The sequence below is a fragment of the Sceloporus undulatus genome, chromosome 2 (genome assembly GCF_019175285.1).
Source record: "Sceloporus undulatus isolate JIND9_A2432 ecotype Alabama chromosome 2, SceUnd_v1.1, whole genome shotgun sequence".
In the NCBI taxonomy this organism is placed as follows: Eukaryota; Metazoa; Chordata; class Lepidosauria; order Squamata; family Phrynosomatidae; genus Sceloporus; species Sceloporus undulatus.
The window spans coordinates 139988542-140012560 of record NC_056523.1 but is presented as its reverse complement, the minus strand read 5'-3'; the positions used below and the strand labels follow the sequence as shown (position 1 = coordinate 140012560).

Genomic DNA, 24019 nt, shown 5'->3' with positions numbered 1-24019 from the left:
GAACTGATGAAGGATAAATTGGGACTCATGGAAATTGGGACCCATTGTTTTATGGGTCTACTCCATTTGGAACTGACAGCTGGATTTGGGTCAGTGCAAGGGATAAGATACTGCATTACAGAGGTCTCCTCTCTGTGTAAGCCCACATTTTTCATGCAATCCACCCATGCAATGTCTACATAGCGGCCAGTGGAGAGCAGCGGATGTCTGAGAAGCAGCTATGTCCCTATAGTTAGATACACAATGGTAAAGGCATCCTCTCGGACCTTCCAGGGTTCCTAGAGGTGATGTCATCAGTTTGCATCAGGCTATAAGGACATAGACAGTTGTTTGTCAAACATCCCCTGCACTCCACCCACCACAGTATGGGGTAAGCAGTAGGGAAAAGATAGGTTGGGGGGGTTGGTCATTGTGTGAGGAAGGTTGATGATTCTGAGCTTTGCAATGACCAAACAAGTTAACTATGCAGATGTAAACTGGATTTACATCTGTATAAATTACTAATACAGTGCTAGCCTTGGGTTCACCAACTCCATGGGGAAAAACTGCAAGTCTTCTCTTATATTTACTATCAGTGATCATACATTAGAAGCATTGGTTTTGTTGTCAACATTCATAGTCGTGCATTTGCAGACATTTGATAAATGCATTTTGAATAGCTTCACAACATGAGTAAATGTTGATAATTTTTTTAAAATCACAATAAATCCATTGAACTCCTTTTACAGCTAGATATCTAAAAGCAATGAAATCATATTATTTTAATATCCTGAATTTCTTTTCTGCATGTAAAGCAGAAAATTATTGTCTATGCAGGAAACCTCTCTGAAGCTGCTTCCACATTGCAGAAATAGTTTGACACCACTTTAACTGCCATGGCTCAACGCAATGGAATTCTGGGGATTGTAGTTTGTTATGGCGCCTAAATTCTCTAACAGAGAAGGCTAAATGTCTCACAAAACTACAGTTCCCAGAATTACATTGCATTGAGCCATGGCAGTTAAAGTGGTGTCCATCTGGATTAATTTTGTATTGCAAATGCAGCCTGAGATTTTAATGTTAATGACTTTTGATAATTTTTAGTTTTAACAATGAAAACAACCAGCACCACCACGAAAAATATAACCAGCCATTCAAAGCATTTTAACAATACAGTGTAAATGGACCCTTTGTTAACTTTTTGCTTTCGTATGCAGCCTATGTCCTTCTGTTATTCAGGTGTGACCCAATATGGGGCTTTCTAGATATATTGGTCTACAACTCCCAGAATTATCCAGCCATTATAACGTATGCTAGCTGGAGGATTGTGGGAGCTATGGTTCAATTGAGGGCTTCTAGGTGGGAAAGGCAGCATGGCATCCTCCTATATTTAAACTCCTCATTATGTGATTTTTTAAAATGTGTTCCTCTCCCAAAGACATTTGGGCAAATGAAATAATAATAATATATTTCCTATAAGTTGTTCTCCTTGTCGCTATTTATGTCTCGTGGAATGGTGATCACAATGCCACATGTGAAAGATCACATCTTTCTATTCTGTAGAAACCAACTTGCAAATAAAAAACACCATGTTCAGAGGCACAAATTGGGATTCTCATTCCTACTACACTCATGGAAAATTGGGACATTTCCACTGTCTTGAAATGTAGCAAGTCACAAAATAATTTCTATTATGCACCTCTGAGTTTCCACCTTAGCTGCCCATACAGGCAATTTAGATCAATTTCCCAGTTTATGCAATGCAAATACTGTATATATAATCTCTTTAGCACCAGGCTGCTATCTGGCAAACTGCTTCAGGCAAGAAGGCAGAGAAGAGAGGATGAGATGAGAGCTGGCTAGATTTGGGCCGTTTGTTGTGGCTTTCCAACTGTTAGGATCTCTGGCAGGTGTTTTCTGGCAACTTAGAACTGTTTTGTTGTTCCTTGGTTCTTAAAAACAGCTATCTGAAATGGAGAAAATAATTCTGTTAATGTAAAGAAAATGTAGGTACTGAGTACAGCAGGGTTGGAAATCATGCACCCCTCCAGATGTTGTTGGACTGCAAGCAATGACCAGAATAGCCAGTGCTAGGAGTTGTAATCCAACATCTGGAAGGTCACACTATTCCCACCCTTCTTACAGAGTAACTGCTAACGCAAAATCATGAAGCAACAAAGATTTTCTATATAAGAAGCTGAGAATACCATCCATTTTAAATCCAGCATCAGACCCTGTTTCTTGTGACACACACACACACACACACACACACACACACACGTGTTTTAAAAGCTTCACATATCTTTTGGAATAATCACCTAAACCTGGGAATAAGACTGGAACAAGGGAATGCAGTTTAGCAAGAAGAACTAGCTTTAGATTTTCCTCCCTCCATTTTACACATATAATTCCAACACTAGGATTGCACCCGAATACTCCAAAGTTGCCATGGTTCAGTCATATATCTGCCTAAGTGAATGAAATGGACATCCATTTACAAACCCAGGTTTAACTCCACATTCTGCTGGTTGGCAAACAGACAATTATTTTGCAGTTTGAAAGCAAGACTAGAAAATGAGGTCCTCTGGATGCCATTTGGCTTGCATCAGTCACAACGCAACCAGTACATGCAATAATCAGGGGTGGTAGGAGCTACTGTCCAACTCCATCCAGTTTCCCAACTCTCTTTTAAAGCTACCGTCAAAGCAAATGAGGCATTCAATAAGTAGGCTAGAAAGCGGCAACCAAAGCGAAATAGGGGCATTCTGGTCAAGGAGATGGAAGGCCACAGGGAGGGAGCTCTGTCAGCACAGTACAGCTGCATGGTTACAGGCTGGTCAACTGTGCTCAGTACAAATTACTAACTTCAGTGTTATGTGCTTCAGGTGTAAAGCAGGCATGGGCAACTGTGGGAAGCTAGAGTGTCACAGTAGCAATCCGAGAGACCTTGGGGGCATACATTCCACATCTCATCCCCACAAAAACCCTGAGCATTTTTGCCTCCAGATGCCCCCTCAGTTTCAGGGGGTTTTGCTATGCTTTTAGCCTCCCTGGACCATTTTACACCCAGGGAGGCCTTCTTTTAAAACAAGAAATGACTAGAAGTCTCTTCTAGTGTTCAAAAAAAGCCTCAAATGGCCCAAGCCCCCCCCCCCCAAATTGTTTTTGCTCAGTAACTGATTTATTTTCAAAAAATAAATTTTTTTAAAAAAAAACATTGTTTTTTTACATACAGATTTTTGTGCAAAGAAGTCTCAAAATGTGAAAGATTATTAAAAACAGAGTTGTTTTGTTTTGTTTTTAGTTCTTGTAATCTCACCTAGCCGTGAGAGATTTTTTTTTAAATGATTAATTCTTACATGTAAGAATGAAATAAGCCAAGATTTACATCTGGACCCAATGAGAAGCACAGTGGTGTCGATCAGCAGCATACATCTGCCCCATATTGATAAAGCCATACCTGGCATTTCCCCTCAGGTCCCACTTAGCAGCTTTAGCCTCTTACTACTACCTGCATCACACTTGCTATTTCTCCAGCCTTAAAGGTAAAATAGTTTCCATGCTGCAGTTGCTTAAGGCAATGGAGGGAAGTGCCAAAAGGCTGAATGTTCCTCCCCACGAGATCAAAACCCCATATGTGCAAAAACTAGCATGCCCAGGGGAAGGCTAGATTAAAAACCTTCTTTCTGACATTTCTTATACATCTTATATACTGGCTACTTCTCCCCCCCCCCCAGTAAATGAAAACACTTAATCATGTCTTCCACCATCCACAATCTCAGGTGATACTCCCCCCCCCCACCCCAATACAGTTTTACTACCTTAGATTTTGTTAACGACAGAAAAGGGCTCCTGTAAGACTCAGGGGGGGGCGTTCCCACTCATCTAAAACTCGCATCATGATTCGACTTAAGGTCTTATCGTTCTCACTTAAGCCCGAATTAGACCTGCATTACCCCGGAATCATTCCCATAGCGATTCGATTCAGATTCAATTTAAACTGTATAAATCAATTTATACATTTTTAAAGCGGGTTTAAAAATAGTAGGTTATAACGCGGGTTATTTTCGAAACCGGGATACGACTCGCTGTAACAGAATGGGAACGAATCGGTGTCTGATTCGGGATCCCAGCGATGGGAGGAGCAACAGCCGAGGGGTTGGTTTGTGGGTGTAAACTTTTCTTTGTCTTCTCCTTCGCTGTCTCCATCTTTTTTCTATCGTTCTTGCTCCGGAGCCATCGCGAAGCAGGTAATTAACCCCAAATTTCAGGGGTTAAGCATATGCGCTTATAAATATATATTTTAAAATAAATTTGGGGTTAATTACCTGCCTCGCAACGGCTCCGGAGGAAGAACAAAACTGCTTGGGAGCATAGCAAAGTAGGCGGGTATGCGCATAAGCGCATCTCATTGGCTTATTTGGGGGGGGGAACGCCAAAATAGGAGAGAGGGTAAAAACGGACAAGAAATGGGAACGGGGGCTATGATAAATCGAATAATATTGATATTCAGTAACATGATGACATGATGATGTCACGTTGATTGACAGCCAATGAGAACGAATTGTAAGTCGAATCCGAGTTAACATTAAATCGATGTAAATAAAATGGGAACGACAGAGAGGTAATTTAACCTGGTATATTTAACCTCATTGACACAAATGGGAACAATTGAAAAAAATCGAATTGAGAATCGCTGCTTTTTAAATCGCTGCATTTATAACTCGCTGCATTATAAGTCACTTTAAACACTAAGTGGGAACGCCCCCCAGGAAGAAAGAAAGCATCTCGCTGAAGACAAAGAGGGTGGAAGAGACTATATGATGGTCTTGCAAGGCTGTTTTTTTATCTGGTCCTTTGGCCAACAATGCTAAATAGCATAATGCTTCCAATGCCTTTACTCGTAGGACTAATGTTAATTTCATTAGCTAAAAATATACCAAAAACTCCCCTAACCCAGCCATGATAGGAATTTAGATCCAATAATGTTCTAGAATGTTACCTCTCAATATTGGGCACTTTGCTTCTTATGTACCCAGCTTACAACTACCTGAAACACTTGTATAAATTCCTCTTTTTTCAATAGTGCAGTCAGCTCAGTTGGTAAGTTCGTCTCATACCTTCTAACACCCAGAACTACTTCAGCATTCTTATTTATAAAATACATAAAGTAGCACCCTTCTGAGTTAAGCTCATCATGTATCCCTTGTGTATCCATGAATATGGCAGTAGGGCTCTATAGCTTACAAATCAGTGTCTTCTATGACATCAGGATTCTCCAAAGTCTGTTTCCTCCTCTGGACAGCATCCAGAATCTTTTTCCTGGGTCCCAGTGGGATATGTATACTCTTCAGATCATTGTCCGAACACAACATGAGAGCTTCCAAATCAATCTTCTCCTTCTTAAGGATTGAAATGAACTCAAACATGTGCAAAGAGGCCAGGAAGGTCTCCAGGGGGCTAGTTTCAGGTTCAATATCATCATCTAGTCCCAGTTCCATCTCATCCCATGGCAGCTCCTCCATGTTCCTCTCCTGCAGGCTGTTGGCACTGCCGATGCTGTCATTGAGACTTGGCGAGCGCTGCAGGCGGCTGTGAAGCTTAACACCTAACCTATCCATATTACTTTCTCCCAGCATGCTGGGATCCTCCTGACCAATCCCAAACAGTCCACTACTGACATAGTTCCTCCGGAAAACCATAGTGCCTAGACCAGGGCGATTAAATAAAGAGTCATGACCAGAATCAGTGCTGACCTCAGAATGGGCTGAGTCCATGTGCAAACCTGGGTCACTTATGGCACGGGAGACAGTGTCCTCATCAGTCAGAAACATGTCTCTTACATTGCGTCGAGTCCACTCCTTTGGACTGGCGTAAGTGCCTTGTTTCACAAACATGACATCATTGCCCAACTGTAAGCCAGACAAGGAGCGCACACTCTTTCTCCCATCCTCATAGATTTTGAATGTTCCATCTACCTGTTTCTTTTTCTCCAGCTTTTTCTGGATTTTGGTCTTGCCCTTGGCTGTGCCATGTATGGTGGCCTGAGAATATGGCAATGATGTCATCATAGACATGTGCTGGAATCTCCTGCTCAAAGTGCTGCTGGAGTAACTGGAGAAGCTCATGGTATCTGAATGGTCAGACATCTCCTTTTTGTACCTTTTCTCCATCCTCTCATGGTGCTTCTTCTGCAACTTTGCACAGTCCTTAATGCGCTTCTCTGCATCCTTGAAGGCCTTGTCCTTCAGCTTGCCCACCAACTTGGGATTGAGGCTGCTCTGCTTGGCAGCAATGGAGTCTAAGTAACGCACACACTCCATGTGGCCTTTCATAGCTGCCATGTCCAGTGGTGTGTGGTAGTCATTATCCAGACACCAGATATTGGCCCCAAAAGACACCAGGAAAGAGAGGCAATTCAGATGCCCATTGGCTGCAGCCAGATGAAGAGGCGTGTTCCCCCAGATGTCACATTTGTCTGGATCACCCCTAAAACAATATGGAAAATAAAGTTAGCACTTAAAAAGTCCTATGTATCTCAAATGTAGACATTCATTGGAGCATAAGGAAAAGCAACAACAATCTGTTTACAGTGGTCCCTCCACATTCGCTGGGTTTAGGGGTAAAGGCCCCTGTGAATGTAGGAGAGCCATGAATAAAAAACACTATTCTTTTTACCTAAGAGAACACCCCACTAAGTACTTTAACACACTGGGGCTAATTTCAGCATTAAAGAGAAATTAAAGCGCATTTAAAGCTTCCTACAAATTAAGCGAAAATGGCAAGTAACTGCGTGAATGATTATCACATGCAATTGCACAAATAAAGTGATATCGTAAATGTATTGTCACTGAAATCCTGAAAGTAAAAAAGATGCACTTTAATGCTTCTTTGCAACCACTTTAATGGCAGATTTTGTGTGACATCGTGTGAAATTGTTTCACGTGATTATGCGATTTTTCCGGGATATTCAAGGGGTAAACCCCAATCTCCATGTGATAAACTCCTAGGAATCTCCAGGTCTTCCAGTGCAACTCTGTGATCAACATCTGCTAGAAGTTGATCATAGAGTCATGTTGGACGCCCTACAAACACCTAGAGAACAGCAAAACTCTATGGTCAACTTCCAGGAGAATTGTGCTGTAAGACTTAGAGATTCCTAGAGAGAACATATTAATCAAAACTGCAAATAATCAAAGCTGCAAAAATCAAAGCTGCAAATGTGGAGGGCCAACTGTAAACTTTTTAAATTCCTTTGAGCTCACTTTCTCTGTGTATCTGATATTAATTCTTAAGCATTTCTGAAGAATATTTTAGCAAATGAAATTGTAGCCATTAACCTTCCACAAAGCTGCTTCATGTACTTCCCAGCATGTACCTAACTGCAGAGCTCTTAATTATCTGCAGACTGGTGAGATAATGGCCTGTTACAGACTGCCAAAATAAAGCTGCTTCGGGTCTCTTTGGAGGTATGCTATTTAAATGATGTGTGGGTCCTAAGAGTCCGGAGGTCACACCAAAGCCACACTCCATTCCTAAGCAGCTTTGGTGCAGATTCTGGATTCTTAGGATGCATGCATCATTTAAATAGCATACCTCCAAAGAGACCCAAAGCAGCTTTATTTTGGCAGTCTGTAACAGGCCTTTCTGTTCATGTAAAGGTGCTATTGTGGTCCTCCTCCTTCTTGGATGCATCACTTGTTATTCACCACCCAATAATCTGAGTGGAGAGCAGCTGATTCTTCAAACACATGGTCACCCAATGCCTTCATTTACATGAATGCATGCTTTATCATTTAACTATAGCTAATCCAGGACTGCATCCTCTGTAAAAAAACACTGCAGCAATAAAATAATTAAGGGAAGCCTTCTTAATGAGGAAGAAAAAGATAGGACCGTTGCCAGTACAAAACTATGCCCTGTGTAAATAAAAGCCTGGTGAGAATGACCAATGACCTCACTTTCACAATGCTTGTTCTGGGAGCACAGGATATGAACCTGGGACGAGTGCTTACTGGAGCTGCATGGCTAATTTGTTTATACAGTATGTGATGGCAATGAGTATGTGAGAGCACATCACATAAGCTGAATTGGCTTCACATAAGCATCCTTATGGCTGACATAACACCTCAGTTACCATAACACCTTATATGATGAAGCACTAGCTATAAAACTGAGATTGCTGAGCATGCAATCAGGGAATGCTTATACATTAGGATAGCGGTGGGCAACTATGAGAGGGTAGGGAGCCATATTAGTCCCCTGGGAGATCTTGGAGACTGCACTTCCCACTGAAAAAAAAATCCAAAACAAGATCCTCCATGGTCTGTGGGAGGCATTTTGTCCACATTTTTGCCAATGTTTTGTCAGTTTTTAGAAACAGGAAATGACCGGAAGTCACTTCTGGTTGGTTTACTTTAAAATGGCCAGGGGGAGCCCTAAAACATGGTGAAAATGTCCCCCCATGTCCACCAGAGGACATGACTCCTGGCAACTCTAAGAGCCACACAAATGGCCCTGGGGCTTCTTGTGGACCATGGGCCACACTTTGCCAAACCCTGTTTAGGACCTTGCTCTCTGTTCTTGGAAAGCAATCTTTCCATTCCACCTAGGTTTTAATTTCTATAGGCCTTCTGTTCAGAGCCATTTGGCAGAGGTGTCAAAGTTGGCTTTGAGATTTTTCTTCTGCTGTACAGTAATAGAAGACTATCTGAGACTCCTCAGGGAAACATGTATTTGGGTGGTTTTAAATGAAGAGTTCCTGGCACTGCCAATCAAAATAGATTGTTAGCGTTCCCTTCTTACTCTTCTTAACAGATTACTTATGAAAAGGAAAAAGATGGAAGAATCAATGAATAAACATAAGAGGGTTACAAATGGAAGATCACATTTGTTACCCTTGCAAAATTCTGTCCTTGTGATGCCTTGTCAAAGCACCTAGAAAGCACAAATATGAGATTATGCTCCATTTGGCACTCTCAACATTTTTCATGTCAGCATACCCTCCAACTGCCCCGCAGGTACATTCCCAAATAATTCTCTGTTGACCCATTTTTCTGTTGCTTTCAAAATGTCCCAGTTTCTTTATCCCACTCCCACTTTCTCTTTTTATCCTCAGCTTACTTCATTTGCTGCAAATTGAGTTCAAGGTGCAAAAGCAGTTTGCACTCTATTAACTCATTGTGGGGACAGTAAAGGAGGCTGCTCAGGCAAAAGCAAACTGCTGCAGCCTCTCCTAGGACATTATCACACTGGGACCGATTTAGCAATAATTGCCCTAGTGAAAAGGAACAGGAACAAAAGCACAATAGCACTCAATATTTTCACACTTTTGTGCTTTTGCGCAAAAGTGCAAGAATGCCGCAATTGGCTTTCTCACATACCAGGCAATAAATCAATATTATTTGGGAACTGGTTGTTGTGTGCATGTGCTGTTTAAATGCTGAATTTCCTGGGCTGCTTCTGCTTTCCCTTTAAATAGTAAATATCCCTGGTTGCAGCCCATTGCGTTTCAGAAGTAACAGTTGCCCGGCTGGTGTTGCCTCTTTAAATGGCTGGGTTTCTTTGACAGTACTGTGACTGAAGCACAGTTTGCTTTCACACACTGGCAATCATGCTCCATTTGTGGTATTGAGAAGGCTATTCATGGGATATCCTGTGAATAGTCTGTTCCCTTCCATTTCCAGGCTCTTCCTGGGATAATGCCTAATTGAGCGCAATGTTGTCTGAAAATCTGATGCCCAGTCGTGCAATTATTCCAAGATTTTGCCTTTTACTTCCCTCTTTTTCCACCATGTGATAATGTCCCTAGCTTGTATTCTTTCTCAATAATAACATGCCATCTTGACCACACTGTGGTGGGGCTTGGCCACATGTGTCCCCGTTTTCATCTCTGAAATGATATGCATCAATGAAATGAATGAAATCCCTTCTTCTAGGGTTCAGTTGAATTATTATAGAAATGAATAGGAGCAATTCTACCTCACTCACTTTCATCCTTTCCCAAATCCTTTCAGTTTTTATCTCTAGAACCTGAGGCTATGCATGCAATATAAGTCTAGATTCAAAAGAGAATAAACACAAAATTTCTATGTCCATGCTACCTGCAAACAATAGCATCACTGATCAAACCAGTAATCAGCCCATCTTTTTCCCCCGGGGTGCTAAGTAGACACGGGAAGTCCACTAGATGTTTTCCAGGTGACTAGGGTATAGTGGATGTTGTTTGGCATGGTCAAATCCAACCTGATAAGTAAACCAAAACAGTGTGGTAGAAGTTATTGTTGTTGTTGTGTGCCTTCAAGTAGATTCTGACTTATGGTAACTTTAAGGCAAACCTATCACAGGGTTTTTTTTGGGGGGGGCAACATTTGTTCAGAGGGGGGTTGCTACTGTCTTGCTCTGAGGCTGAGAGAATGTGACTTTCCTAAAGTCACCCAGTGGGTTTCCATGTCTGAGCAGGAATTTCAACTCTGGCCTCCTGGAGGAGTCATCCAACACTTAAACTTAAACTACACAGTAGCTCACAGTAGAACAATATTTAGCTTTCATTTAGTTATGATACATGCAAACAAGCATTGTCTGTTTTCACTTAGATGAGGAAGACCCAGGTTCAAATTTTCACTTATCTGTAAGCTTTCAAGATGACTGTGGGGCAACCATACTATTATTTCATTCACAAGCTTGCTGTAAGAATAAAACTTGGAATGAGGTGAAGGGAACAGCATCATGTCACCTGAGTTTTTGGCTATATAATATAATGTAATAAATAAAGGTTGTTAATGGCCTTGAATTTTATACCCTAAGGCAGGAGACACATTTTTAAACAATAATGTTTGAAAGGCTCCTCAGGCAGTCTCGAATCTTAGGTGCTCTTCCAGGTGCTGAAGAGGCTGAATTCTGAGCATTTTGACAGCTAGCCCTGATGCTTCATAAACTCAGCATTTTCCATGCATGGAAGAAAAATAGTACAGTCAGTAAGAAATGGCGGGGAGTCGGGGGGCAGAAAGTGATCTGGGAGCAGCAAGTTGGATGGAGGAGACTTTTTCTTGCTTTTTGTGGCGCTGGTGGTGAATCATTTCATCCAGGGCCTGGCAACAGGTTCAATCTGACTCCTTGGCTAGCCCGCCCTCTTCCCCTCACCTTGATATTGGCCTATCAGTAGTGGGGAATTCAGGGAAAATATAAATATTTGATGAATTGCAAGAAAGGAATAAATTATTGATGGTGTTTGGTTAAAGAGCCAGTGAAACTTTAAATGCCGGAGCCGGGGCGGCTGCTAGTGTAGATTGTGTGAGGTTTTGTTTATGTTTGTACTGAATGAGCACATGCATACTGGCACTAGGTGTGTAGACTTGTGTGCAAATTGAGGAGTGGGCTCAAACCATACTTTCCTTTCCTTCCACCACCTCTCTCACTGTAAGCCACTGCTATTTTAGCAGGTAATAAGCTATTTTGCAGAACATGTGTTCCAAGGCACTCTTACAGCATCAAACACAATCTGTGGTCAGAGAGAAAGGGACAGAATGTGTCTTATGGTCAAAGCAAATACCCCTTCAGGCCAGTTCATGTTATTCCCTTCCCACAGTAGATCTAATGCAATAGGATTTCCCTAAGGATTAAGCAAGGCAGTCACCAGAAAATAAGGGAGGTTAGCTCACTTCACATATAACATTTTAGTTTGAAAGTCTTGCCTTTCTGGACTACAGTTTTCAAAATGTCCTTGCCGACACAGCCAGTATCCATGCTGTTTGGGGATTTCTGGGAACTGCAAAAGGCTGCAATAATTTATACCAGCTGGTGAATTCAAAAAAAGTAAATATAAATAAATAAACCCCCTAACCTAAATCCAAAACACACTGCAGAAAAAATCCCGTTTGAGACTGCTTCAACTGCCGTGGCTCAGTGCTAGGAAATCCTGGGAATTATAGTTTGTTGTAGCACCAGAGCTCTCACACAGAGAAGGCTAAATGTCTCACAAACTACAGTTCCCAGAATTTCCTAGCACTGAGTCAGGGCAGTGAAAGTGGTTTCAAACTGGATTATTTCTGCAGTGCGTTTTGGATCTATGTCTCTCTTCCCCTTCGATCTGCTGAACTAGACTCTGTGTAGGAATCAATGCATACACTGTCACTGCTGAAACAAAGAAAACCTGTCTACATCTCACTGCCCGCATTGATTTCTTGACCGCTGTGCTCAAATATTCAGAGGAGCCATAGGGTCAAGAGGCAGGATGTAATTACAAGGTTTTTTGTTTGTTTTTTTTATTGATAAGAGACAAACATACATAGTCATAATAACATAACACAACAAATACAACATCCACCATCACATCCTACTACAAATAAATCCTAATCACTAACCACACCTAACATAAAACATAAAACCAATAATGAGTTTCTTTGAGATATATTGAACACTCTCTATTCATCTACTTCCAGTTTTCATTCTTTCATCCTTGTCATAATCATTTATAACTCTAGTCCCCGGCTACATAATTTACCAGTAATTAAAGGTTCTGTATATTTGTGTAATTACAAGTTTTTAAAAAATATATATTTGAACCACATGATTCAATGATGCTGAGCATAATTTGGCTGAGATTTTATTAAATTAGTTTGAAACAGATTAAAAACACTTATACATTTACAAAACACAAAAGTTAAAAAGTGATTAAACTGTTAAAAAAATTAAAACCAGTTAAAAGCATAAACCATAAATACAACAGCACAATCAAAACAAATAAATAAGAAATTTAGCATATAATGCAAGGCTCATCAAAATAGAAAGGACTTCACCAGTTTGCAGAAAGAGAGTAAGGAGGATGCCAGTCTAACCTTTGGGGGAAAGGAATTCCAAAGCCTGGGGGCAGCCACTGAGAAGGCCCTCTCACATTTCCCCACCAGATTTACATTTGAGGGTAGTGGGACAGAGAAAAAGGCCCCTGTCTGATATGGCTCAAGATGTTATTGCCTGAATTAGGTTTCTATAGTTAAAATTGGATTAGATAATAGACTTTAAGTGATTTATTTCACTTTCTTATGTTCACCATCCTCCATATATAATATTTCGATATACTGGTAGTTTCCAACATGGTTGAGGCTTATTATGGTGCTAGTGATTTTACTTATTTATATAATGCCGCTTCCTCAACCCTTGGACTCAACCTTACCAAGTGAGAACAGGTACAGATTTTTTAAAAAGTTATTAAAATATATCAGAATTAAAATATAATTATATCATAAATAGAATATAAAGCAATTTTAAAACATGCCATTTAAAAATAAAATACAGACAGTACAGCACATTATTAAAATCCTCCCCTCACCCCCAAGCAGTTAGTCCCTAAAGGCCACAATAAACAAAAAGGAAGGGCATCTTGGAGGGTTCCAGACTAGCCCCTCTAAAATGGATTTGCAGAGCCTGGGGGCATCCACTGAGAAGACCTTTTCCTGTATCCCCATCAGAAGTAGCTATGAGGGTGGTGAAAGAGAGGGAAGGACCTTCCCAGAAGATCTCCAAGCACAGGCACTTTGTAAGGAAGAATATAGTCCTTCAAATAACCTGAACCCAAGCTATACTTTGGGCACATCATGAGAAGGCATGAATCACTGGAAAAGACAATAATATTAGGAAAGGTCTGGAAGGCAGTAGAAAGAGAGGAAGGCCACATGCTAGATGGATGGACTTTATTAAAGAAACCATGAATATGAGTTTGCAGGAACTGGTGGGGGTGAAGGTGTCTCATCCATAGGGTCGCCATAGGTCGAGATCTATGCGAAGGCAGTTAACAACAACAACAAAGCTGTATAGGGCTGTTTATTCAGGGTGACCAGACATTCTCCTTTTCCAGGACATGTTCTACATTTCAACCTTCTGTCCAGGAAGAAAACTTCAAAATGTCCTCCATTTTGAGCATAACTAAGTAGCATGAATTTATCTTTCTACTAGTGTTTTTAGCTTTTATTTTATAATGTCTTACATTGTTCCTGAATGTCCTACATTTTTCAATGCCTTGTCCTCCTTTGCGGTTAAGACATCTGGTCACCCTGTGTATATTCCTTTCATGGTCTGCTAAAATGATCATCATCATCACCACCACCATGTTATGTAATAATGACAGTGAGACCAAAGCAACCCTGTGAAGCAGCAGAGGGAGTGAGAAAGAACAAGATTTCTCAGAAGAGAAATCTCCCTTTCTAGACCAATACCAGATCCTTCTTTTTAGGGAAGATTTGATCAACCTAATAACACCTAAATCTGGAAAACATCAATTAAATCAAATTAATATATGACAAAACACACTGAAGTGGGAATCAACAGGTACTGGGAAACTATGGGGGAAATCCCTTAGAAGGCAGAGCAGGATCGGTGGCCCTCTGAGGAAGTGCCTGGGAAGGCTGGATTGCAGCAAGTTCCAGGCAATATGAACATAAGGTACAATAACAGGTAATAAGAATGTTATTAGGCCATCATCCTTGCATAATGGTTTTACATACTGTGCCACTTCCTCACTTCAGAGCACTCGATCTATGTTGACTCTGTGCTGAGTCAACAGCGTTAGTGCTTCTAATTAGTATTTTTTTAAAAACAAAAAAACCCTTACAGATAAACCTACAAGTATCTTCTGAGTCACAAAGTTACTTTATGGTTCTGATTCTCATCCCTTCCGTTTGCTACCATAGATTATGACATAATAGGTTTAATTTAAGTCCCACTAATTTCCATACATTGTATTTGAGTGATTGTAGGTATTTAGTATTGCCACTCCCCCTGCCAGCTCCCATATCAACACTATGTGATGGACTGAAATGTAACAGCGGTATCTTTGCACAGCCTAGTGATACAGTTGTGAAAAGAGGATGCAGCATCTGTTCAATTCCTGTTCTGTCATTACTGCTGGACACTGGCCATTACTGCTGGATATTGGTCAAGCTTGTGCTTTTGTAGGTATGTCTGAAACTGTTTTTGGTATTGTTTTAATTTGCTCACTTTAAATTAAGTTTTGTGGTTTAGATATTGTTTTGAAGGGTTTTTTTAAAACCTGATAAGCCACAGTAGAACCCTATGTGCCACAAACACAGGATGTTGCAAGTTATGTCAGAACAGAAACAAAGCCACGTTGGACCAGACTAAAGATCAGACAAGTCCAGGGACCCTTGCACACTACATAATTAGAACACTATGATTCCACTTTAACTGCCATGGTAACATCCTACGAAACCCTAGAGTTTGTAGTTCAAGGCCCCTCCTTAAACTCCATATCCCAGTATCCCATAGGATGTTGCTATGGCTGTTAAAGTGGAATAATAACAATGTAACTGTGTAATGTGAAAGGGTCCCAGCGTCCTCTTTCCTGTCTGATGCTTTTGGGTCTGGGAAGTTCACAAATAGAAAAGTAGCACACAACAACTTTGTGCTTTCAGGACTGAGCAGCATACTGCTTGTGATAATGGAGATTAATAGCAGCCATTGAAAGCCTTATCTGCCATGAAATTGCCTAATTCCCTTTTAAAGTCATCATTCTTGGCAACCACCCACTACATCATGTGACAGTGAATTCCATAGTTTTATACATATTAGATGAAGAAGTACCTTGTTTCATCCATCCTGCATCTTTGAGAATTCAGATTTGTTGATGACACTAGGTTCTGGTGCTACGTTATGCTCAGCACACACATTCAGAAGCAAAGCAGAATTGGGTCTGGTCAGCACTTGGGTGGAAGATCACCCAAAATGGAATATCCCAAGGACCTCTTGGGCCAAGAAATAATTTAGCCTGAGCTAGACGAACCCATGGTCTGAGTTAGCATAAGACATGTGTTCCTATGAGACAGGGAGAAAAATGCCTCACAACTTCGTTACTTTCGTCATACCATGCATAATTTCATGAGAGTCAAGCATAAAAGTATGGTAAAGGTGTAATCAAGATAGTAGCCTATCTTTACAAGCTCCCAGCATCCTTGATATGATCAGCTATAACAAGCAGACATTTTTGGAATAATATACATATGAATCACCAACATTCTATGCCAAGATAAAATGGGCAACCAGAAAGTTGAGAAAGAGGGGAAAGAAACAGATAGGTGTTTGGAAACCTGTGTTCTTTCACCTATAGTAAATAAGTTGCTCCCAGTATAGTAATTACTGGGAATGGGAGGAGAGAACTGAGCAAGATTCTCACATGTAGAAGCTTGAGTGGCTTTACACTATCATCAGTCAGTTAACCAAACAACACCTTCCTTTCACTCCTTTCTGCATATTTACAGTCCACACCATCAGGGACATGGAGTAATTCATAATATTGCTGGTAATCTACTCATACCTTCTTGCAGATAATGATTCACATGCTTGAAACAGCTCTGGGCAAGGAGCAACTTTGCCAAGTGTAATCATACATCTTAAGGACCTCTATTTGTTTGCCTTGAGGGCTAAGATAGGTTGAATTAAATCCGTGTGTGTGTGTGTGTGGAGCTGCCTCAGTGCTCAAGGGCATATATATATATATATATATATATATGCATATGCCCTCAGGCAGGGAAACAGGAATCAGTGGATACATATGGGCCAGGGGATGCAGGAAATACAAGGAGATTTGTGCTTTCATATTTCAAGATAAATATGGAGGAAAGCTGTAAGAACACAGAAACCTGGACAGGGGAAAGAGAGCTGTGGATGAACAAGAGGCCAGTAGGGGCTTGCAGGAATAAGCAATGTTGTGCACAGGCAGAATATTTAAACAAAAAGCAGATGAATCATGCTCGTTGTCAGATTCATCTACACCATACATGCTTCCTTAAAATTCCCACCATTTGATTAACATTGTGCTCAGTAGTAATTGCCAAAGGCACCCAATTTGATGGCTACAAAGGCATTCTGTGAATGTATACACGCTTCATCCCTAAAATCTGGTATCAGCCTTCCCTTTTATCCATTGGGAATTGAAAAGATTTGGTTCCCTAAGGTTAGCAATGATTTCCTAACTGAATCAGTTCCTTGAAAATGGATCTTCTTGTTCTTTGGTAACACTGTGTCTGCTTGAACTGCACTGAAATCACTTTTGTATATCAGTCCTATGTAGAAATACTGCACAGTCTGCTGTGACATAGAGATTATAGACAGATTGTGTAAAAATCATGTGTGACATTGTCTAGACTTTTTAATTCATCACTTCTATCTATTACTACTATCTATTACTATTTATATCCCACCTTTCCCCTCAAAACTGGGACTTAATGTAGCTTACACCAATAGATAAACTAGAGTGCATCCTAAATCTAGGAGATTCCACCTCAACGTTAGGAGGAACTTCCTGACAGTAAGGGATGTTTGACAGTGGAACACACTCCCTCAGAGAGTGGTGGAGTCTCCTTCCTTGGAGTATTTAAGCAGAGGCTGGATGGCCATCTGATGGGCATGCTTTGATTGTGAATTTCTGCATGGCAGGGGGTTGGACTGGATGGCCCTTGTGGTCTCTTGCAACTCTATGATTCTAGTATTTAGCCAAGATATATATACACACCTGATATCTTCCCTCTACATCCCTTTCTCTTGCATAAGCTCCACTCAGTGCCTAAGCACTGCTGATACAGTACTATACATACCTAAAATGGTGTTTAGTCTGCCTAGGATATAGGTGTCCTACAGAATCTATCTGGTGAGGTTTTACAGTTTCCTACAGAAAAAGTAACAGGAAGCTGAAGTTATAGAAATTCAAATCCAGACTAGAAAGCACAGAGCAGATCACTCTAGAGAAGGGTTTCTCAACCAGGGCTCCCTGGAATCCTAGGGTTCCACTACATATCATGACTGAATTTCAGTTGGCCCTACAATATATATATTCCAAACAGCAATACAGTATTTGATTTTTGCCATTTTATATATGGTACACCATTTTACTATGTCATTGTATTTAATGGAACCTGAAACCAAACCCCAGTGGAAACCAAGAGCCCACGGTATAAACATTTTGGACAGCAGATTTATGTAGGGATACCCTAAGGCATGAAAATTGTTTCAAGAATTCATCCAGGATTAAAAAAAAAAAAAAGCTGAGAAAGGTTAGTCTAGATTTCATGGTCTGGACTTTCTGCAACTTGAACCATACTGTTTCCCTGCCTTCCTGAAAATGATGCCTTATATTTTTGTTGGTCAGTAACTCCAAGAATCCCCCCAAGCTGCTCTGGGAACTGCTATCCAACCACATTCTGGGGGCACTAAGTTCACAAAGGTTGTACTGTTTTATCGAGTGCTTCCCAAGCTGTTGAATGTGGCAGACCAGCATTCCCCCCTCCTTCCAAATATGCCAGGAACTAATAATGTATTTGCATCCACTGGGCACAATTGTTTCTTTTTTTCCTAGAAAATATATTCAGGGGTAACCATGTTGACCATGCAGCAAAACAAAACAAAGTCATGCAGTAAAATACATCAAAATCCATAAGAAAGCAATACTTTTAAGACCACTTGCTTCACACAAGACAGCAACAACATGGACCTCAAGGAAAGTTACTTTTCTGTTGCTAATTGAGTTGAAATTTTATTAGCTGTCTTTCATTGCCGTTTGTCCCTGGTCCCCACATGGCCAAGAAGGGGAGTGCCCTTTGTCTGTATTGCAATCCCTTCAGAACAATTGAACTATAACAGAAACAACATCTGATACAAAACATAGGCCAGTGACTCTATTACCATCACTTTTGTTCTTCATGATAGTTTAACATATTTTGCCTGACAAAGAAGCCTGTGGTGCTTTGAAAGCTTGCATGATGTATTTTGCACATTTCAATTGGCCAATAAAGGTATCATTCTTTTGTGGATTCTGGATTTTGTTTAACTTGTTTTCCTAGTAATTAACCAAGGATTGACAGCTGATGGCTTGTAGACCAGCACCAGTCTATGGACCACCACTTTGAGTAGCCCTGATTTAGTCCACAGCTGAATTATGTCCCTTTGAAATAAGAGAATTCCCTCTTGCATTCTCTCAGAAGTGAAACAATATGAACAGAAAAGCCATTCTTTAATAAGAGAGTCTGTTTCCAAAACAGGACAGTGTGACATACTGTCAGAAGGTGACTTCCTCTTCGTAGCATCTCCTGAAGACTTTCATTGTCTAGCCCAAACTGCCCATTTTCCATCTCAGACACCCCCATGGGAGAGATTAATAGAAAAATGCACTGAAGAGCAATTGTCTCTGAGAGACTGTGGCACCAAGTGCCAGTTTGTGTCCCTCTTCCCAGCCATCCCATTAATTCTTTTTTTTTTTTCTCTCTCTCTCTCATTAGAGCACAGCCAGAGATATGAAAGAGGTCTTTTGTATGTCTAATGAATAGTGCAGGTCCATCAGTAAATCCTTCTATCTTCCCACAGCCCTGCCTTCATCCATCATCTGTGCTAGATGAATGACAAGTGTGGTGTTTATGCTGAAGTGTGCCCTTATACACACTCACAAATCCTCTGCCAATGACCATAATATCACTTCATTATTTTCCTCCAGACAGACTGAAAGGGTAAACTTGAGCAGTGGCTATTCAGCTTATCTGTGGACTGAGCCACAAGTTCAAAGCCACCATGTCCAAGATACATACAGTGACAGATAATCAGCTTTTTAGGAGGTGCACATTTTCTTGCAATATCCTTGTAAGTTTTCACAAGGTTGCACTTCTAACAAAGCAGGTTCAGCCACTAATATCCAAAAGCAGCTGGCTAGAAAGAAAACAAATTACTTCCTCCAGTCATTACCAACATTTAAGGTGGCTGCTTATATATCATCAAAGGAGAACAGAAAAGCATCATAAAAAGGAGAGCGCATAATACATTTGCTTATGCAATTTCATATGCATATATGCACATTTAGAAATAAAAATTATATGTGGAGTCGAAGGCTTTCATGGCCAGCATTTGTGGGATTTTCGGGTTATGTGGCTATGTTCTAGAAGAGTTTCTTCCTGATGTTTCACCAGCATCTATAATTACTATAGTTCAATAGCAATACCATGCTGAAACTTTTCATTTTATATTGTGCAACTCCCAAACTGGGAACTGCAAATGGACCTCTTGTCTGATTTGATAGCACCTAGTGTTCCCAGAAACTCTCCACTTTCTGAAATAAAACGTTCTCCCACTAAAAGGAGGTGGGGGGTCACACTCTAGGAAGCATGGTTCTCATTTAAAATAAGCTTCCCCCATCCTGGTCCTGTGCCTCATTTTCTAAAAAGAAAAAAAAAGATTTCTATAAAATCAGAAACAGACTTCCAGCCAGTTCTGGCCCTTGAACCCACCAAAGGTGGTCACTCATCATATAGAAGAATTACATGTGACCAGTTGACCTCTGTGTCTGCTCCATCTGCTGCCCAAGTACTCAGATGAGCAGCTTCAATACTCCTTCTCTTCCTTCTTGTGATTTATTATTATTATTATTATTATTATTATTATTATTATTATTGAACTGGGCATGCACTGGACTGGCCTTCAGATAATGGAACCATTCAAAGAGAGGGTTGTCCTCTATGAATGGATACCCCACCACAAAAGTGTTAAACTCCTTGCCCATTTCTGCTCCTTCAAGAGACAGCAAAGCAAGTGTACTTACTCACCAAGGGGTACTGCTGTTAAGAAGGGGGTGTATAGAGTTATAATACTATGATTCTACTTTAACTGCTGTGGCTGCATCCTATGGAATCCTGAGGTGTATAGTTTGGCTGGAGGCTCCCTGGCTGAGGATTCTAAACCCACCTCCCCCTCAGCTGCTAATCCCAGGATTCCATATGACAGACCCACAGCCATTTAAGTGGAATCATAGTGGTATAACTATACACTGATTGCTTGGCAAAAAGCGGGATAGAAATAAAAATATTATTTTAATATTATTATTATTATTATTACATTGTGAAAGGGACCTAGAACTAAAACTGACATTACATGAAAGGAGGCCTGATGAGTACTGAGCTACTGCAGCAAATTCCTTTTATCTGGTCAGTTCTGTGTTGTTTTTAATGAAGCATCAAAGTGTATTGCTTCTCTCTATCTCAATGTGTATCTGTGTGAGTGTGGGGGAGAGATTGTAGCCAGTGACGGACCCTTTAAAAAACAGCTGGCCCCATCTATCTGTCTTTTCCTAATAACATTCATCACCAAAAGGGCAGGAGCATTCTTCAGTACTATATCCTCCAGCTGACAGCAAGCACACATTTTTCTCGGTCCATTAAGCACTTGCTGAGCTGCAAGGAAAATTCTCTGCTGGAACCATCTATTCCAGTTTTTATATTATTTCAATGGCATCTTTCTGCAGAAGTCTGCTTTTAAGCCATTTTGCTATGGCAGAATCATTTGGCCATCCTCGTCCCTTTTAAAAAAAGAAGTTGCTGAAGCCAACGTTTCAGGTCCTTTCGCAAAACATTTTATCCAAAGGATGCTGCTAATTAGGAGGTATACAGCAACCAAAGAAAGGAAAAGCTGCTGTTTGCCTGGATCAGTTGTTACATGTAGACTGTCAGATATCTCAACCTTTTACAAAACTCAGAAGATAGTTTTTGGAGTACCCCCCCCAACCTGTTCAAAAAGTAACTGTTCAAGCTCCAGTCCTATGTTGCATGTTATCTTTAGAATGCAGTCCTGTCCTGTGAGATGAGTAAGGCTTGCTCCCAAGGATGTATGGATGAAGACATCAAGCCAAAAATACAGAGGAATTCAGCTTGCACATCATATAATATGAGAGTAGTCATCCTAGGCTGTCAAAGGAATAAGATGTGAATGTAAAATTGTGTGTACCATCAGTTATGTGGATACCAGAAATCTTCCATTTTAAGACAAGTCATTCTTTTTTAAATTATTTGTTCTTTCCTTATATGTTTGCTTTCCTTGTGAAACTGGGTTCTTAAAAGGCTTTGTGAAAGAGGCCTGCCTCAATCCAAAAGTTTCCTCTATATTTCTGTGTTGCTTGCTGTTTCACTTTAGAAATGAACGGAACTCCAGGATACAGCCAAAGAAGTCTGGGCAAACCCTAAGTGACCCCTTGCAGACATATTGGGTAGACTACAGCAACCCTCCATTTTTTCCATCTCAGTTCATCTGTAAAATGGGAATAATAGTAGCCCTGCCTTAAAGAGCTGCTATGGCACTGGCCAAAGGGAAGTCTTTATATTATTTGTTCTTAGTAGAACTACCATGTGCATAATCAAGAAAGAAGCCCTCATCCAATAAATCTGGGTCACAGTCTCAAAAAGCATCTCTGCAATACAGTAAATAACCAAGACACTTCTCTCCCTCTCTCTCTCTCTCTCTCTGTTGTAAAATTTGGCCTTTAGGGGACAAAGATTGAGTGCCTCAGACAGCATAATCTAGGAAAGGAATCCATTTCTCTCATTACCTCTCTTTCCTCTCACTTCTCTTCTTCTGTTATAATTTACAGCATTAGTGATTGTAACAGAGAGAAAAATAACAACATAACCCCAAGCTGCATTTTAGCATGTCCATTTGACAGGCCTACTCCATTCTTTTTAACACACTGCCCTAAATGGATCATACAAGAAGGGAACACAGGGGATGCTACTATCCTCTTCAAAAATCAAGACTGCTAGAAAAACCTATTTCCATTTTTTCCTCCAAGGAGTGCTAGTGAGAGAAAAGAAATATGTCCCTATGGGAAGCAATGCACTTCTTAAACCAATTTCAGTTCTCTCTAGTTGTACGTAACAACAGAGGATACCAACAACAGAGGAATGGAATTTAGGTTGCCAACTTTTAACAGAATATTGACAAAAAACAGCACTGGAATTCACTCACAGGACGTCTAAGGGTTCAGTCGGGAAATGATTTGGGGGCAATGTGGATATGACAGGCAGAGAAATATAGGAGATGTTATAAGTTAGAATGGGAGCCAGTGTGGTGTAGTGGCCTGGGTGTTGAACCATGATGCTGGGGACAAGGGTTCCAATCCATGCAAACTCACTGGGTGACCTCGGGCAAGTCACACTTTCTCAGCCTCAGAGGATGGCAATGATAAACCTCCTCTGAAAAATCTTGCCAAGAAAACTGTATGGTAGGTTCACCTTAGGGTCACCATAAGTCAGAAATGACTTAAAGGCACACAACAGAAACAACAATTAGCTGGGGCAGAGAGGATGCTTCGCTCACCCCCACAAGTTTAGCACCCATGCAGAGCTTTTCTGTTATAAAAGCACCTTTAAAACAGGGCAGACAACCTTCATCCTGAAGTTAAGAGTCACATAGGCCCATACATTAAGAAACCTATTATTCCCCATGAGTGAAGAAACGGATTCCCATTTGTGTGAGAGTTGTCCATGAAGAGAAATGTGGGGTTTTCACTGGGCCCTGAAACAAAGCAAAAGAAATCATGCAAAGCTCAGGACTCACCCTCTGCTAACTATCAGCCGCAGTGCATCCAAGTTGCCATGGTAGGCAGCCCATAGGGTTGGGGTCATGCCATCCTCATCGGGGGAGTTGAGGTCCTTCTTGGTGGCTTCTTTTAGCAGATCAAGATAGCCATCCCTGGCTGCTCGGTGGTAGTGATCATTCATGATGGTGCAGCCTTATTCCCTGTCCGTTGCATTAGGAAGGAAGAGAGGGGACAGTAGTAAAAGAAGAGGCATTGAGCTGGAAGAGAGAGTTCTAAAGGAGCAGCTGCCAAGAAGGAGAAGGAGGGAGCTGTGCTACTAGGACACCTGAGAGCCCCTGACCAGTGAGGGGAGGAACTCCTCATATTGAATGCATGAGATTATTTTCTGTGGATTCCCCTGGGTCCTAAGGAATCCTCACATCACCCTGGTATCTCTTTAGTTCACCTCAGCAAACCCCTTCCAGAAGAAATGAGTTTCTTTTGCTGGTACTTCCTAGTAGTGAAATGGACTGAAAATACAGTGTTTTTGCTGTTAACTGCTGTCAAGTCAACTTCAGTGTATGGCGACCCTATGAATGAGAGGCCTCCAAGTCATCCTGTCATCAACAGCTCTGCTCATGTCTTGCAGACTCAGGGCCATGGCTTCCTTGACTGAGCCTATTCATCTGGAGCACAGTCTTCCTCTTT

The 24019-nt window shown here is 40.9% G+C and overlaps 1 protein-coding gene across 2 annotated transcripts; it reads right to left on the bottom strand.

Annotated features, from left to right (window-relative positions):
• Positions 1 to 985: 985 nt before the first annotated feature.
• USH1G (USH1 protein network component sans) lies at positions 986 to 23596 on the bottom strand. Of its 2 annotated transcripts, XM_042452851.1 has the most exons (3): positions 23350 to 23596; positions 5227 to 6468; positions 986 to 1946 (listed from the first exon to the last, which is right to left on the bottom strand). In XM_042452851.1, the coding sequence occupies exons 1-3, from the start codon at positions 23511 to 23513 to the stop codon at positions 1943 to 1945; spliced, it is 1410 nt and encodes a 469-aa protein (XP_042308785.1). In that variant the 5' UTR covers positions 23514 to 23596; the 3' UTR covers positions 986 to 1942. The 2 variants fall into 2 exon arrangements, with proteins under 2 accessions (XP_042308785.1, XP_042308786.1); XM_042452852.1 differs by lacking the exon at positions 986 to 1946 and having other exon boundaries at positions 5223 to 6468.
• Positions 23597 to 24019: the final 423 nt, after the last annotated feature.

Coding starts and splice junctions, on each gene's coding strand:
- USH1G (XM_042452851.1), bottom strand. CDS start 23,513: ATGAATGATCACTACCACCGAGCAGCCAGGGATGGCTATCTTGATCTG. Junction 6,469..23,349: donor CGGCTGATAGTTAGCAGAGG/GTGAGTCCTGAG, acceptor ATATTGTTTTAG/GGGTGATCCAGACAAATGTG.